General features: G+C 35.6%; 1 protein-coding gene across 1 annotated transcript; it reads left to right on the forward strand.

Annotated features, from left to right (window-relative positions):
• Nucleotides 1–13,666: 13,666 nt before the first annotated feature.
• LOC118756989 lies at nt 13,667–14,589 on the forward strand. The gene is made up of 2 exons (XM_036491719.1): nt 13,667–14,083; nt 14,147–14,589. Exons 1-2 carry the CDS (start codon nt 13,876–13,878, stop codon nt 14,587–14,589), a joined length of 651 nt encoding a protein of 216 aa, XP_036347612.1. The 5' UTR covers nt 13,667–13,875.
• The last annotated feature ends 3,092 nt before the right edge of the window (nt 14,590–17,681 follow it).

Consider the following 17,681-nt stretch of genomic DNA (forward strand, 5'->3'; position numbering starts at 1 on the left):
CGCTTTACGTCCGATTTATGGTCTACATAATCGACCAAGTGAGCAAACAATTAATGCGATTGTGACCAAGTTTCGCACTCAGTTTACTTTATTGGACATTAAACCAACCACACGAATGCGTACAGTGCGTACAGAAGAGAATATTGCGTCTGTTTCTGAGAGTGTTGCTGAAGACCGTGAAATGTCGATTCGTCGCCGTTCGCAGCAATTGGGTTTGTGTTATTCGACCACATGGAAGATTTTACGCAAAGATCTTGGTGTAAAACCGTATAAAATACAGCTCGTGCAAGAACTGAAGCCGAACGATCTGCCACAACGTCGAATTTTCAGTGAATGGGCCCTAGAAAAGTTGGCAGAAAATCCGCTTTTTATCGACAAATTTTGTTCAGCGATGAGGCTCATTTCTGGTTGAATGGCTTCGTAAATAAGCAAAATTGCCGCATTTGGAGTGAAGAGCAACCAGAAGCCGTTCAAGAACTGCCCATGCATCCCGAAAAATGCACTGTTTGGTGTGGTTTGTACGCTGGTGGAATCATTGGACCGTATTTTTTCAAAGATGCTGTTGGACGCAACGTTACGGTGAATGGCGATCGCTATCGTTCGATGCTAACAAACTTTTTGTTGCCAAAAATGGAAGAACTGAACTTGGTTGACATGTGGTTTCAACAAGATGGCGCTACATGCCACACAGCTCGCGATTCTATGGCCATTTTGAGGGAAAACTTCGGAGAACAATTCATCTCAAGAAATGGACCGGTAAGTTGGCCACCAAGATCATGCGATTTGACGCCTTTAGACTATTTTTTGTGGGGCTACGTCAAGTCTAAAGTCTACAGAAATAAGCCAGCAACTATTCCAGCTTTGGAAGACAACATTTCCGAAGAAATTCGGGCTATTCCGGCCGAAATGCTCGAAAAAGTTGCCCAAAATTGGACTTTCCGAATGGACCACCTAAGACGCAGCCGCGGTCAACATTTAAATGAAATTATCTTCAAAAAGTAAATGTCATGGACCAATCTAACGTTTCAAATAAAGAACCGATGAGATTTTGCAAATTTTATGCGTTTTTTTTAAAAAAAAAGGTATCAAGCTCTTAAAAAATCACCCGTTACTTCTAGATAGTTGCCTCTCCATACTCAAATGCAATGTAGTTAAAATATATTAAGGAACCATCATAAACTTAGGACTATTTCTGGATTTTTAACTTTTTGATATTCCCCAAATTTCACTATCTCGGGTGAAAAAAAAATGTACTGAGCTATAACTTTACATTAAATAAAAAAATTGCTCATTTAATAAAGATTTCAGAATGGTGCCACACTTACTGTTTTGGATAGAAAAAAAAGTTATAGCCGCTTTTGTGTGTAAGGACTGAGACACGCTAGAATGTATTTAATAGATTTAAATTGAATTTGCTCTTGTTACCGTCAAATGACATGCTAAATAGTACAAAGGTACATAATTACTTGCTTCTGACATTATTTTATGTTACTTACCGGAATTAGTGAAAGTGGATTATGTGAAATTGGACCCTTCGAACATTGAGTTTTTAATACTAAGATAGAGAACAAGCAGTATACATACGTCACATGAATATGAGGATATTCACCTAATTTACGGTGAAGCTTGCTGTAATGCCAGAGCTGCTCAAAGACTCTATGCAGAGCGATACCCTAATCGTCCACATCCGGGTCGTGAAGTATTCGCCCGGACCCATAGAGAAATATATGAAGGTAAGTGATTTTTACACCTTTCTTGTTTGCTTGCTTGTTAACTATAATTTTTCACTTTTTTAAGGTCGCATACCTGGAAGGCGTGGCGGCGAAACAGGACGTCCTGCAACGGTAGATGTTGAAGCTGTGTTAGAGGAAGTGGAACTAGGTCCATCGACTTCAGTGAGAATGATGGAAAGACGGACGGGAATACCAAAAACTACAGTTCACAAAGCTTTAAAAGACCATCGATTTCATCCCTACCACATTTAACGTGTTCAGGCTCTACAGGAAAGAGATTACCTGTCGAGGGTTAGATTTTGCCGTGAAATGTTGCGAATGCATGCATCAGACCCCAACTTTTTTAATAAAATAATTTGGAGCGATGAATCATTATGCAAACGTGATGGTTATTTTAATTTACATACATAACCTTCACAGTTGGCAGATAGACAATCCTCACGAAATTAGAGAAGATCGTTCGCAGTACCGGTACAAAATAAATTTATGGTGCGGTATTTTTAATTGTCAGATATTGGGACCTGTGGAACTTCCGCCAACGCTCAACTCTCACAGTTATTTAGAGTTCCTTCAGGAACGGCTTCCAACTCTTTTGGAAGATGTACCCTTAAACCTGCGGCGAAGACTATGTCTGCAAAATGACGGGTGCCCTTCTCACTACGGGCGTGAAGTAAGAACTCATTTAGACGAAACTTATCCTCGCCGATGGATTGGACGATACGGGCCAATCACGTGGCCCGCTCGATCGCCAGACCTGAATCCATTAGATTTTTTCTACTGGGGCTGTCTTAAGGACACTGTCTTAAGCTCACTGATAAACAAATAATTTTCAGGTAAAAGTGTCACCGTTTTTGAAATATTTACATTTTTTCGAATTTAAAAAAAATCGTGCTCTTTCATGTGTTTTCTTTAACTGCAATTACAAACCGGGCAATACTTAGTAAATTTTTTATGTAAAATACTTCCAGATAGTTGCCTCTCCATACTCAAATGCAATGTAGTTAAAATATATTCAGGAACCATCATAAAATTAGGACTATTTCTGGATTTTTAGCTTTTTGATATTTTACATATACGTATGTATGTATTAATGTATATACAGGGTATGCCAGAAGTAACCTGCCAAACTTTAGGGGAAGGTAGGTGGGGGGGTAAGCTCACTGATAAAAAAAAATTTCAGGTAAAAGTGTCACCGTTTTTGAAATATTTAAATTTTTTCGAATTAAAAAAAAAATCGTGCCTTTTCATGTGTTTTCTATAACTGCAACTACAAACCGGGCAATACTTAGTAAATTGTTTATGTAAGATCCTTCCAGATAGTTGCCTCTCCATACTCAAATGCACTGTAGTTAAAATATATTAAGGAACCATCATAAAATAAGGACTATTTCTGGATTTTTAACTTTTGATATTTTGTTCCCCAACTTTGACTACTGAGCTATAACTTTACATTACATAAAAAAATTGCTCATTTAATAAAGATTTCAGAAAGGTGCCACACTTACTGTTTCGAATAGAAAAAAAAAGTTATAGCCGCTTTTGTGGGTAAAGGACTGAGACACGCTAGAATGTATTTAATAGATTTAAATTGAATTTGCTCTTGTTACCGTCAAATGACATGCTAAATAGTACAAATGTACATTATTACCTGCTCCTGACATTATTTTGTGTTACTTACCGGAATTCAGACTAGAGTCTATAACAAGGGCTATATTTATCAATATTTTGTGTGAAGGATGGGTTCACGTGAAATAGGATATACATGAGTTGTTTGAAGAAAAGAGCTCACCCCCCCACCTACCTTCCCCTAAAGTTTGGCACGTTTCTTCTGGGACACCCTGTATGTACATTAGACTGCATCACTCCCCATACAAAAAAAAATCGTACTATTTTTCCACTGGAATTATAAAATCTATTATATTCTAAGACGTCCACCAAAATATTTCGGAAAAATATTAAGATCTAAATGAGCTGGACCGATTTGAAAATACCTCCAAAAATGGAGTTTTTTATGAATAAAAATAGTTTCTTAAAGATTTTTTTTGATAAAATCTCCTCAAATGACAAAATGGTTTAAGCTTAAAATATTTACAAAAAAATATTTAAAATTAGATACTTCTACCTTAAGCTAAGTAATACTTGTTTTACCGCCTAATCGATGGGACCATTTTACAAAGTCAGCCCACCACTTATGTAGGAACTGCATCCGGTCATAATCGCTTACGCTTCACGCTTGATTTGGTTGGAATTTTGTTTTTCCCGTTATTTTATTTTATGTGACTTGAAAATGTTTTTCACTATAAGAAAATATTTAAATTTGATTTCATTTGGGTTAACGAAAACGACAACTGTGAAAAAATATCAACCAATACATTCAAACAAAATGTCAAATAAGCATATTTACATTTTTTGTTTTGGCTATCTGGATTACTGTATACTGTGGTCAATGGTAGTTGTGGTAATAGCGTTGTTCTCTGTTTTTTATTTTCCTGCAGGGAAATTTCTACTTTAAGTCATAGACCTACGAACTCTTCTGTCATGAAAGTCATAACACGTTGATTCTCCTTTCGCAGTCGGTTGTTCTCTTTTAATACTTCATCTAGCTTGTTATTCATTTCTGTATAATTGAAGTGCTTATAAATACACACTATATACTGTAATTTCTTTAGTTAATGGTGTTATCTTACGGTGTATAAGAGTGAGTCCAAGCGCTACTTTGAAGGTTGTAGAAAGAAGGCATATTTTCCACAGTCTTATCAATAAAAGAAATTTTATAAATATTTTTATTTTTATAATAAGCCATATTCTTAACTTTTAATATATTATTACTAGTTTGCGACATCGTGCAGAAGTGGAAGAAAAAAGTGCTTGGAATCCAAGTAGAAATGTATGACTTTCTTCTCGATCGTTTGTGCTTCGAATTGTGTTTCTTCGGAGGAGAAGTGCAAAATGTTGTTTGAAGAAACTGTGTTTAATATCATGTTAGACGAAGCATGTCTGTAGAAATTTTGTAGTTGTTCAACCCTTCTTCCAAAAAGGTTAATAATATAATTTTCTTTATTTTATATATATTACTTGACATCTTTTTAAAAACAAATTTGCAGAAATAGCAGCATTAATCGCAATCTTAAACTTACCTTTTTTGCTTATTCTTATTTTTTTTAATTTCGGTTTTTATCAATAAACGCGTTTATACCACAAAATCCCAAAAACATTTGTTTTTGGTACGTCAGAATTTTATTATAGTTTTCAATGTCGATTGTGACATTATTATCACTACATTATTGATTTTCTTCCGAAATTTCCTAAAATAATCGAAGTGTGCACAATAAATTTCATCTTAAGATAGCAGCATTATTTTCACTGCTTTACCGATTTTCTTCCGCAATTTCGTAAACGAATCGAAGTGTGCACAGTAGGGTGGTCCAAAAAAAGTAAAGTCGGAAATTTAATGCTCTCACCCCCTAGGATTGTTCTATACCGAAAAAATATATACCCCTGTTTTTTTATTTTAAAATCAAAACATATTTAGAGGTCGCTCAAAGCGCTCAAAGTTTCCCATGTATTTTGGATGGGGAAAAAAAGACTTTTCGTAGAAATGGCATAGAATCCATGGAAATCAAAATTTTTCAATCTGAAAACTCTGCTTCTCTTCAGAAGACTTCAGAGAATAATGCCCAATTTTTTATTTAAACATTTGTTAATTTTAACTAGTTAAAAGCACAACATGAGCGCCGTGTGTTTTTTTTTAATTTCGTGTTTAATTTCAGTATATACGAATATTACATCAATTTATAATATACATTCTTTCAGTGCCGAAAATATCTACTATTTTTTTATTCTAAATTTGTGTGTACATTTGAAACCCAGACACTTTTTTGAAGTTTCGTAAATTGTAAAAATTATGAGCTACATTGCCACATTGATAGCAATCAAACAATACATCAGAGGATTTAATGTCGTGCGTGGGAAATGGTATGTTATTTGTATAATGATTTGGACCTTGGGGGCGGAGGGGAAGGGAGTGTGGCTCCTAAAATAATACCAATTGGAAGGAGCAATTGGAGAGAGAAATGGGGTGAAATTAGCATTTTGACAAAGAAAAATTAAACTCGGGTTACGCCATCCGCAGTATTTTCGTACAGAGCACCATTCCGCGTTGGCGGCCTTCGGCCGCGCTTGGGAAAAATAACCCCCATCTGTCTAACTCCGGGTACGTCATCCACGGTTTTTTTGCTCAAAACCCACCTCGAAATTCACAAAATAGTGTATATTTTAAACCGAATATGATAATCAATTAGTGCTCGGAAATTTAAAATTTTTTAAATTAAAAATTAATCTTTTGATTACACATGTGTGTAAATTTTTGAAGTGAAACTACTTAGGCGGCGGTATCGCAAAAATGGAGAGTGAAATTTTTAAAACTGAAAACGTTACATGAGTGAGAAGGAAGATACAGGTAGTATAGGGAAGGGGAATAAATAAAGAAATAAAGCGACGCATGACGGGTACGAGTACCTACCTATGTATATATGTGTGTTTGAACGAACTCATTGCGCGTAGCTCATAGTAACTACATCCATTCGTACATATGTACATATGTTTGTATGGATATATTTATGATGAAGCAAACGGGCTTCGTTGATGTACTGATGGGCATATGTATGTACTTACGGAGAGCAATGTTTTCATGTATGTGCATATGTTTGAATGGTTGTATATATATATATTTGTATGTATGTATGTATGTACATGTGTTTCTATATGTACATATGTTTTTGTACATGTATATATGTACATATGTAGTACAAACTAAAACAGATCTAATAAGCTGCTCGTTGATATAAATGCGAACTGTACTGATTGTCAAAAATTTAGTGTTTGTTGTACACTTGTTCCAAGAATGATAGAATACAAGATTGCGCCGTCCTGGGCGTTGACATTTGTGTACCACAAGTAAACAAAGAATAGAGCGAAAGAAGAACGAGTTGAAACTGCCAAAACAGTTCACTTTACAGCGAAAAACGTGTTTTAATTTTGCTAAATGCGATAATATTGCATTTTTACCTAATCTATTAGAGAATAGGTAACATTCTAGTGCACTCCATTGCTTTGCAATTAAGGCTGCTGCAGAAAACTGCGGCAGCATCTCGGCGAGATTGATTAGTTAACTTGCTAATGGAGGCTGCTTGGAGCAGAAGCAAAATGCAGCGATTCGTCCCAGCGCTACACTTGCATCTACGCATCTTGTATCTTGATGGCTGTCGCAATTTAACACACAGCACTTCGTTTTATTAGTTTTTACGCAGTCTTCAACTCAAAAATCACCCACAAATTGCAAATTAACACAATTTAAAGGGATTTTTCACTTATAATTCAAATTTCTCTTTCGCTGAGTTGTAAACAAAGGTTTATTTACAAGTTACCACAACTGTCAAAATCGGCAAAACCAAAATAGCGGTACCACTGACGGCGCCACCTTTGTTCGCTGCACCATGCACTTGTTCATGTTTGTCATTGTGCGTGTAATTTTCTAGAGTAGTTTTGTGCTCTCGCTATCTCCTTGTATTAACTCGTCCTTCGTTGGTATACTCTCATGAACTTATGTGAGGATGATAGCAAGGCCAACTTATATAAAGTAGTGTTAGAGAAGCAGTTGAAATTTTCGTAAAAATGAGATTTTACAATGAGACTGCTCGCAAAATTGCAATGTTTGTGGGCAAAACGTCCAACTTGATGGCGGATTGATTTGAATCAACGTTTTCGGCTTGCATTATGTCAAAAGGATGTGTTTGTGTTAATTCATTCTGTCATTTACTACCATTATTCGTAGGCCAATTTATGAAATAATTTCATGCGTTTGAGTAGAAACTGAATGAATGAACACCGTTTCATGATTTCAATTAATGAAATAGAGTTTATGCACTTAGTTTTTACCCAGATCGATGAAATGATTTCGTGTATTGGACTACACATACATGTGATACTTATGCTTTTCATTTATAAGGTAGTTTTATGTTTTTATACTCTTGCTACCACATGAATATATGAATTCGTGATAAGAATATATGAATTCGCCTTGGAAGATAGAAAGCGAGTAAGAATAAATGCCGAACAAAGAAATTTGTCTTCTTTCAACTTAAATAAATGCATTTTGCAAACAAAAGTGCGTACGGTACTTAGTGCCTTGGTAATGGCGAATTCGTAAGGATCTATTGACTGCATTATAAACATTTTCATTTATTTGTTAAACATAGAATAACTTCCATTACAACCCGGTCCTATGGATGCTAGAAGCGCGAATTCATTAAGGTGGTGTTATCGGAAAATGAATAAATAAATTATATGTATATCAGAAAATTAATAAGATGAAATGAAATTATTGTTTGATTTCTAACCAAACCTATGTATGTAACTCCACCGCCTAATGGTTTGCCGAACCGTTAACATATTTATGTTTACACTTCCAATTTCGTGAGTAGGTACCTGGTACTCATACCTTTTTTAAGAAGTTTCACTTCTATCATGTGTACGGTGTTACACACACATTTTTTTTATTCGGGTCACGCTTTGCACACGATATCCCAAAATCATTGTGCAAATAACCTGACCTGACCCGAACTGTCCATTTTTTCTATAAACAAAAATTTTATAAAAAGAAACTGCAATAGTTTTCATCTTATATGGATAATGATTGTCACAGATACATAGTTTTGGGCTTATATGTATGTATGCATATACTATATTTTTTAGGGGCACCTATATTTATGAGAAAATTCCTAGAATACAAAAAGTGATTCTTATTCTCCTGAAAGCCTATTAAAAAAGTTACAAAGTACACTGAGGGGAAAAAATAGTAAAATCAATCAGAAATGTAGTTGATCTTACTAGCCCTGTTCGCGTACGCACTATCCAGTAAATCCAGTACTAATTTTACTGGTTTTTTACTGGATGTCGTTTTCGTACGCAAAAACTTGCAGAAACTAGCAAAAGAGGGGAAATTGAGAGAGCAAAAATGACAGCTAAACTTGCAAGTTTTACTAGATTTTTACTGGATAAATTTTTACTAGCAACTATTTGCTAGTAAGAAAAACAGCTGATGGCATAATGCTTATTGTAAATCACATTAAGAAAATAATTGTTTGTGGTGCTTTTAGAGTTGCAATTGGCAAAATAAACCTATTTAAATATATAATAATATGGAAAGCACTAGATTTCTAAGAAAATTGCATCGGAAAATAACAAATTAATCAGCTGTTCATAAAACTAGCAACTTCTTGCTGGTTTTGCGTTTTCGTACTTTCTTGCATATTTCACTCATTGGGAGTAAATATTGGCTTACTCTCCGAAATTTGGTTACTGGCAAGTTACTGGATATTTTTTGCTGGAGAACACGAAAACACAACTACTATAAACGTCAACTAAAGTACTGTGGTAAAGTAAAGTGGTAAGGATTCAACTCTACTACGCGCATATTAAAATGAAGCGCTCGTTTTGAAAAAGTATCTGTGAAGTAAATAATAAATATAAAAACCCCCCAAAAAAATATTCAATTTGCATGTTGCTTGCAATGGAGCTTGAACCCTGACCCTCTGGAAATGAACAAATTATGGCAAGCATCTTTGCGCACTCAGCTACAGCCAGACATGTAAATGTGCTTTCAAATGTTCCCAGTGGGAAAAAGTAATTTATCATAATCGAAAAAATAATCAGCAAAGCAGCCGTTTTCATTTCGTTTCTATTTTGCATTACCTAATATCGAGGAATTTATGTGATTTAATACAAATCTTTTGGGACTTTTTGTATACATTAGAATGCTGACTATATGTATGTATATTGAACAGGAATATAATCTAGGTTAGGTTAGGTTATTCTGGCTGGCTGACTGTCCCACATAGACCAATAAGTCTCTAGTGATGCCATATGGAGATAGAGGTTTAGTTAAGTATGTATATTCGAAGTATACATCATTTAGGATGTCAACGCTTCTTGAGAACTTCAGCAGTGCTTGAAGGCCAAGTGTTATCACGTTTTCAAGATTATTAAACTCTGGAGCTCTGAGATATTTCAATCGTGTTTTTGATACAGCAGGACAATGGCATAGGATGTGTTCTAGGGTCTCCCTTGTTCCCGTCACCATGCATTTCCTGCAAACTTCACTGACAGTAATCCCCATTTTGCTTGCGTGCGCTGCCAAGATGTTATGTCCTGTTAGGACACCTATCATAGTTCTGAGGTCTCTTCGTGCCAGCGATAGTATAAACCGGGTGTGTGTCCCGTTTTCCAGTCTGCACATGACTTTAGAATTTGTGCAGGTGTTTAACGCATTCCATCTTGTAACGACTTTCTCGGCGGTTCTGCATACCTTGCTATGCTACAGCTTAGGTCAGGGAAAATGGGCGTGGGCTTGCCTCAGCGCATGCAACGAAAGCCTTACTAAAAATATATATGTATGCAGATAAGAAAACGAAATGATTGAAACGAAACCAGCTTAGAAAACTTTTAACCCTGGAAGTGCTCTTTTGACCCTGTCTGCGGGTTTGTTAGTCGAAACCACTAACACCAACTTTGAATTGAAATAACAAACATAAAAGAGTTAAAAACGAAAATACATTTTAAAAATTTTAGTTCTTTATAGTTTTTCAAACACATAAACAAAATATTAAATACATATTATTTTCTCTGTTACATATAATAAACAAAATGGTAAATGACTTCAGAGAGAGGTACGAAGCGAAACACGATTTTTGTTAGTCGAATCGACTAACGAAGCACGTCCAGGGTTAAAGAAGCAGCAAAAAAATAATAAAAAGGAGCAAGCATGAAAAGAGCACAAAGAAAAAGAAACCCAACAGTAACAATGCACCTGGAGGGGAGAGAAGATGGCTTTTCTCCCTCAGTCTTTACCCACCCAACCTGTTAACAAATTATTTATTCATTCTATTAACCCTACGATTCCTTCCAGTGTTTCCGCGAATAATTTTTAGTGGTAGCCAAAAAGTCGTTGTGGCTAAAAATGGTAGCTAAAATTTTTTACCTACATATACGTATTTAAGTATACATGCAAGCAGTTTCAATAAGTAATGGTATAGAAAAACAATGAACTCTGGAAAAAAGCTTATATTTTATCCAACCAAAGACATTTTTGTATTAAAGGGGAAATATACGACACCAACTTGCTGGCTCCATCAAATGATTGTAGCATCAGGCTCGAAGCATATAACTTACCAGCATGCTGGTACAATATTTATTTCTTTACAAATGAGGTCGAGGAAAGATCGAAATGATTAGAGCCGAAATTTCACAATCTTTCTACCATTTTATTAAACATTGTTTTTTTTTTTTTATCATATAGTGCAAGAAATTTCCGCCAAAATAATTTTTACTTAGAAAATTTAGCTAATTTCACCACTCACGATACCAGCTTGCTGGTACAATCATAAAATTTTCTAATCGTTTCTGAAGTCACACCAGCAGCTGGTACAATCACACCGCAAGTCAATCGACTTGATGGGCCATTTAACAAATTAGGCATATTAAGGGCCGTAAACTTGTCTATTTTAAACGATAGTTAAATCGTTAATAGATAAGTCAACAGCCCTAACACTTTTAGATTATGTATGTATAAAAACGTAAGGAACATACAATACGTATATGTATATATATCAGTCATTCTTAGTTTCAAAATTCATCTCTTACATAAATGAAAAAAAAAACTGAGATAAAATTAAGCCTATACAACTTTTTCATGCCAAGTATGAATAAATTCTCCAAAGGACCAAAAAAAGGGCTAGGGGCAATGTTAAATTTATGTGGCCAAAAAAACCATGTGGTAGCTAAATCTAGCCACCAAAGGGCTAAAACGGCAACACTGCTGCCAACCAGTTGGCCGATTTCATTTGAGTAAGAGTTTTTGAACTGTTAACAACACAACATCACCGGTAAACTTTTAAGCTACGCTAGGAATGCTTATCATTTTTATGTATTTTATTGCTACCGCCCCGTTTTTCACAAATTATACGCAGTTTCACCAGCGGAACGAACCGAAAAACAGATGTTAACGTTAATGCGCCTTTAAGAAAATGACATCGCATTTTAGGTTGCCAACTTGTTTACACACAGAGCAACAAGTTGACCAATCTGTCCCAAAAATCAAAAAATTTTGATTTTGCTCCAACCTGACGAACAACTTGACGAAGGTTTGCCAACTTGCCCACACACTGCTTATTTACCACCAACTTCTAGCGGTTGGTCAACTGGTTGGCCGATAAATCGATCCGTCTCTCCGATTTTCTGCACTATCTGGGATAACTTAGAGCAAGCGAACACACACACAAATCAACAGCAATCCAATAGGTGTGTATAGTAACAAATTGTCAGTACTAATTTGTACTGGAACCTGTAAATTTTTACTGGAAAAGTGTATAATAACCCAAAAAATTTGCAAGAGAGCACTGAATCGAGAGCGTAATAACACGAAAGAGCTGCAAATTCGTGCTAGTAAAATTTTTGTTAACAAAAATTAGCTACCAGATGAAGAATGTGTCAAAAGCCGCCATTTGTTGAATTGGTTAATATTACGTTCAAATTGGCCCCATTTAACTTGTTAAATGAAAAAAAGCTTTTTGGAAAACACAATCATCCACATTGAACATTTGGAGTTAACTTTGACGGTTGTTTGATTGCCAATAATAATAAAAAATATTCAAATCAAGTTTGTGTGTTTCAATTTGTTTTGTGCGAATGTCTGCTCATGATATTAACGCATACGGAATACTTAGAGACTTCAAAATATTTAGTTCGTATGCACTATTTATCTCTGCGTACGATGAGACCTCATGGGAATAACTAATTACCGCCTTTGCCTCTTTTTTGGCGGGCAGACATGCATACAATTTTGATATTTTTTAATTTTTAATATTTTTCAGAATTCTGATTGGCCGGAGCAGAAAGCTTTCTGATACAACTCTGCGCTGAACTCGTTTTCAAACGAGTTAAATGATTTAACTGGTTCAATTTTCCAACAACAATTGCATGCGATTTAATTTGTTTATGAACATGTTTTGTTCATTTAACTGGTTCAAGCCCATTTAACATGTTTAGCTCGTCAATTTGAACGTAGTATAAGCCTAAACAAAAGTAAAATGAGTGAAAGTCAAAATATTAATGATGTACTGAACTGTGAAAGTGATTGTGTGTAAAGCAAAGTTTAAAACTCATTTACAAAAAGTAAAATGTTTACAGCAGAATGTCAAAATGGAGCAACAACTATTCACTTGAAAGTTTTACTAGTTTTGTGTTCAATAACTTTTTCTGCTAGTTTTCTCTTCTCAATTTTACGCTCTATTTTGCTTTTCGCTCTCGCTGCAATTTTTTACTAAAGAAGCTACTATACACACCCAATGTTTCTGACAGAACCAGCTGTCAAAAATACAAGACAAGAAGGCTTAGTTTAATTTATTTAAAAAAATGGAAAAACTGCGAATGGAAAATGCGATAGGACAAATGGTGACAGTGAAATGTTCACCGAATACAGCAAATAACTTAAGAAAAGGTAAAAGTAATAGTCGCATTAAAGTTTTAAGGAAATTTATTAAATTGTACTTTTCAAGATCCGAAGCTCTGTGAGCAGTTGCTGTCACAGTCTTTTGAAGCAGATTGTACAGAAACTTCGGACGAAATACAGATGCAAGAGGACATTGCTCATTTAAATGTTGCATCCCATTATTGCGAGGTAAATTGCAGCAGTAATAGGCAGTTGTGTGCAGCATAATTTGGAGAAACATCGCACTAAATACGAATGGAAGACGACTTTGGTTCTCTTAACGTTGCTGCCCTGAATACCGAGGAAAACTGCGTCAGCAATAAAGCAATTTGGATCGATACGTACGGTCCTTATGGAATTTGGGGCGGCTTGTGCGCCATTTAGGGTCTCACATCCAGTGCGTAAAGTTTGCCGGGGATAATGGCCTAATCAGGAAATCCATGTATTGCGGTGCCAATAAAGCCCCCATGTTTTTAAAAATTGCCGAGGATAGACAGCTCGGTTGTTTTATATGCTACAGGGGCAAATACAAAAAGAAATCGCGCATTTCCCGAGCCACTGGAACTTGGTTCCAGAACGCAAAGCTCGGCGTACAGGATGTCGCACGAAACCGCCCAACGTGAGGACTTCTTGGAAGATGGCTTTACACTTTCATCAAGGACCATTGCCGACTGGTATAGCTACTGCAGAGAAGTGGTAGTAGTATACCAGTTGGACCATCAACAATTCAGTGGCAAAATTGGTGGTCCGGGCAAAACGGTCCAAATTAATGAAAGCAAATTTGGCAAGAGAAAATATAATAAAGGTAATTTGCTCTTGAGTACTATGTAATTATATGTTTTTATTTATTTTTCCCCTCCCGGTTTAGGAAGGAGAGTTAAAGGTCATTGGGTATTGGGAATAATTGAAGATGGCAAGGAGGATCTTCGACTCGAGGTGTGCCCGGACAACATCAGATCGGCAGACGTATTAATACCTCTTATAAAGAAGCATGTGCTGGAGGGAACTACAATCCGTACGGACTTCTGGCGGGCTTATGATTGCCTTTCAGAACATGGATTCATCCACAAGAAGGTCAACCATAGTGACCCAGTGAATCCATTTGTTGCCGAAGATGGTACACATACTCAGCGAATAGAGTCCCAGTGGAGGGTTGTCAAACGCTTCTTTTACAAGGACAACTACAATAACCCAGGAATTTTGGCAGACGTTATTGTGGAGTTTATGTGGCGTCGAACTGTTGCCGCTGAAAAAAGAGACGCTTTCATAGCTTTAATTGAAGCTGTTAAATATGTTTATAAGCTTGAATAAACATTTCACAGCCAAATATTTTCTTTTTATTATATTTCGAGTTCTTACCCAGCAAACATTTGGAGTCATAAATGAGTCTTTAAGGAGTCCTATTTCGGAGCCATTACGCTCATAATGAGCTCATTTAAGAGTCCGATATGAGGGTGTATCCCTTCCTCCGAATGTCGACTTATAGGAGCTTAAATTCATATATCAAATGAGCCTCAATATGAGCCATATTGGACTCTTATTGGCCTCATATACGGCTCATTTTGGACTCTTTTAAAACAATTTTTGGCCTCATATAGGAATCATTTCAGACTCTTTTTAAGACTTACCGGCCTCATAAATTACTGCAATCGGACTCTTATTTTACGTTATTCTTTGAGTCTTAACTCACTATATTTCCAAAGGCATTCAGCAAAAATACCTTTCAAATAACATACATACATACTTACGTGCATATACACATTCCAACATGCATTCAATAGCAGCAGCTGCAGCTAAATTTTGTTAATTTTTTGTTTTATAATTATTTTCAATTTCTGTATGAACAACTTTAGATATAAATTTCAAATCTTTATTGTTTTTATATTCGCACAAGGTGCTGGCTCATAACTTGGATCATATATGAATCCTAAAAGATTCATATAAGAGTAAACAATTTTTTGTTTTTGAAACTCATATTTCTTACCCACCTAGGACTCCTTTCGAACTCATATATTCTGAACGCTCAGAATATGTTTGCGGGGTAGGTACATTGATATTATACACATGTATGTGCATACGAACATATATTTACTTTGTTCCAATTGTTCATTTCCTTTTGCTACATGCTTTTCTTTCTACTTGCCTCTTCTTCATTCGGCCATTTGACAGTTCAACGTTAATAACTATTGCGCTGTAAATTCGTATCGGTAACATATTGTTGAAATATTATTTTTATTAATGCTAATATTAACTTAAATAGTTTAATAATACATTTTAGTAAAATTCCAAGTGTTTCACGGGTTTTGGTAAAAGTTAGTGCCTTCATTTCCTTAAAATAAGTGAAAACGCAAGTGAAAATGGCAATTGGCAAAAATTAACGCAAACGTCAAGCTGTGAAGCTGTGTTTTTCTGTGATCTGTTTAAATTTTGTGTTTGATAAAGCTGTTTACGCTTATTAAAGTAAAAAATTAAAAAAAGTGTTAATAAACTTCTGGTGCACAATTTAAAGATAAGTAAAACATCAAAATTTCCCGTAGATTTGATTAATTTAACTTGATATTCTTAATTGCATGTGCCGAGTATTTTGTTTCATATAATATATTGTTGTTGTACAATTGTTTTTGTTTGTGCACATTGATTTTGCTCTTTTTGTCTTTTTGTCATTTCTGCTGTTTCATCTTTGTCACAGCTGTTTGCGTTGTGTTTATTAGGTGTCTAATATACGGTGCATTTAAAACTGTTCGCTAACTGATATTTACCAGCTGATTGGTTCACTGATTAATACATCGTTTTCAAAACCGTTTTTGCTTTTTTGCTTCTAAAACCTAAAAATAAATATAATTTTAAACATGTCGTGTATTTACACCAATTGCCACGTTAAAAGCGACTCCTATGTGCCATGCTGGCTCTGCGATGGGATTGCCCATATAAAATGTGCTGGTTTGAGCGGTAGAGTATTAGACGCTATTAACGAGGGTAAGGGTCTTCGTTGGTCTTGTCAAAAATGTAGATCAACCGAAGTTGATTTATTTAAATTCTTCAGGCAGTCCAGAAATGGTTTTTCTGAGATCGGGAAGGATCTGTCGGCGCTTGTTGAGAAATTTAAGCATTACGAAAAAATGTTTAGATCTTTCACTTGTCTCGACGACCCTCCACACTCTGAAGATAGCCGTGAAAATAAAGGTGGGCATGTTATTAGTCCACCTAAAAAGACAGCCACGGATTCTGGTAAAAAAAATCCTCCATCCCAGTCCTTAGAACTTATTAATTTATCTTCTCCATGCCCTCAGGCATTGGAGCCTCCGATTTCTAAAGCCATATCCACTAGGTCTACTTCAAAAAATAGTCAAACCGTTGATTTAACAGTGTTGCCATCAACATCTCAAGCTCCACTGTCTAACTTAGTTCCTCCGAATAATTCGGAGCCCCGCACATCAGACATCATTTCCAAAAAGTTGGTTGTAATTCCTCCGAGAAGATCAATCTTTGTCTCTAGATTTGCTAAAGATACTTCTTCGGATGATATAAAGTCATACATATCGACTAAAATTAGAACTAAAGATGTATTTATTCGTAAATTTAATTTTAAATACGATCGCGATATTTCATCTTTTAAAATTGATGTAGCTTCCGAAGATTTTGATTCACTACTAAATAGTTCATTTTGGCCGACCGGGGCGTTTGTTCGCGAGTTTGAGTATAAACCTAATAAAAGTAATAATAACGTAGCTAAAATTTCTAATCTTAATTCTGATTCAAAAAACTAACTCGCAAGTCTAATTTAAGTATTTACTATCAAAACGTTAGAGGTTTGAATACCAAATTAACTGACTTATATTTAAAAGGTTTTGACTGCAATTATAATATTATTTCCTTGACCGAAACATGGCTCAAACCTCATATTTTTAATTCCGAAATTCTTCCAAATGAATATCAAATATACAGGAGTGACCGCGTGGGCAGAATCGGCGGTGGTGTTCTTTTTGCGGTGCATTCATCGATACCATCCGAGGAAGTTAGTCTTCCTGTCATTGAATATACCGAATTTAAATGTATACGTGTACAGGCTGGAAAGACTTATATTTATTTAGCTCTTTGCTACATCCCTCCTAATTCTGCCGTATCGGTATATATGCAGCTAGTTTCTTTACTTGAGATCGTAAATGCAATGCTTACGGCATCCGATTCTATGATTGTTTTGGGCGATTTAAATCTGCCACATATTTCATGGAACATCATTGACACCGATGTTGTACCAGTTTCATCTAGAGATAGTTACAATGTATTTCTGGAGGAAATGGCTGAACTATGCCTCAAACAAATAAATATATGTCCAAATAAGTTTGGAAAGGTTGATACGCAAGCCTATTGGGTCGATAGCCATTGTCAACCACTATCGCGCC

This window comes from Rhagoletis pomonella, unplaced genomic scaffold (assembly GCF_013731165.1).
Source record: "Rhagoletis pomonella isolate Grant_MI unplaced genomic scaffold, Rhpom_1.0 Rhpom_scaffold_00002, whole genome shotgun sequence".
Taxonomy (NCBI): Eukaryota; Metazoa; Arthropoda; class Insecta; order Diptera; family Tephritidae; genus Rhagoletis; species Rhagoletis pomonella.

Bases quoted from the DNA above. Each gene is read 5' to 3' on its own strand.
- LOC118756989 (XM_036491719.1), top strand. From the start codon at position 13,876: ATGTCGCACGAAACCGCCCAACGTGAGGACTTCTTGGAAGATGGCTTT. The intron at 14,084-14,146 runs GTAATTTGCTCT...CTCCCGGTTTAG, and splicing joins CAAGAGAAAATATAATAAAG to GAAGGAGAGTTAAAGGTCAT.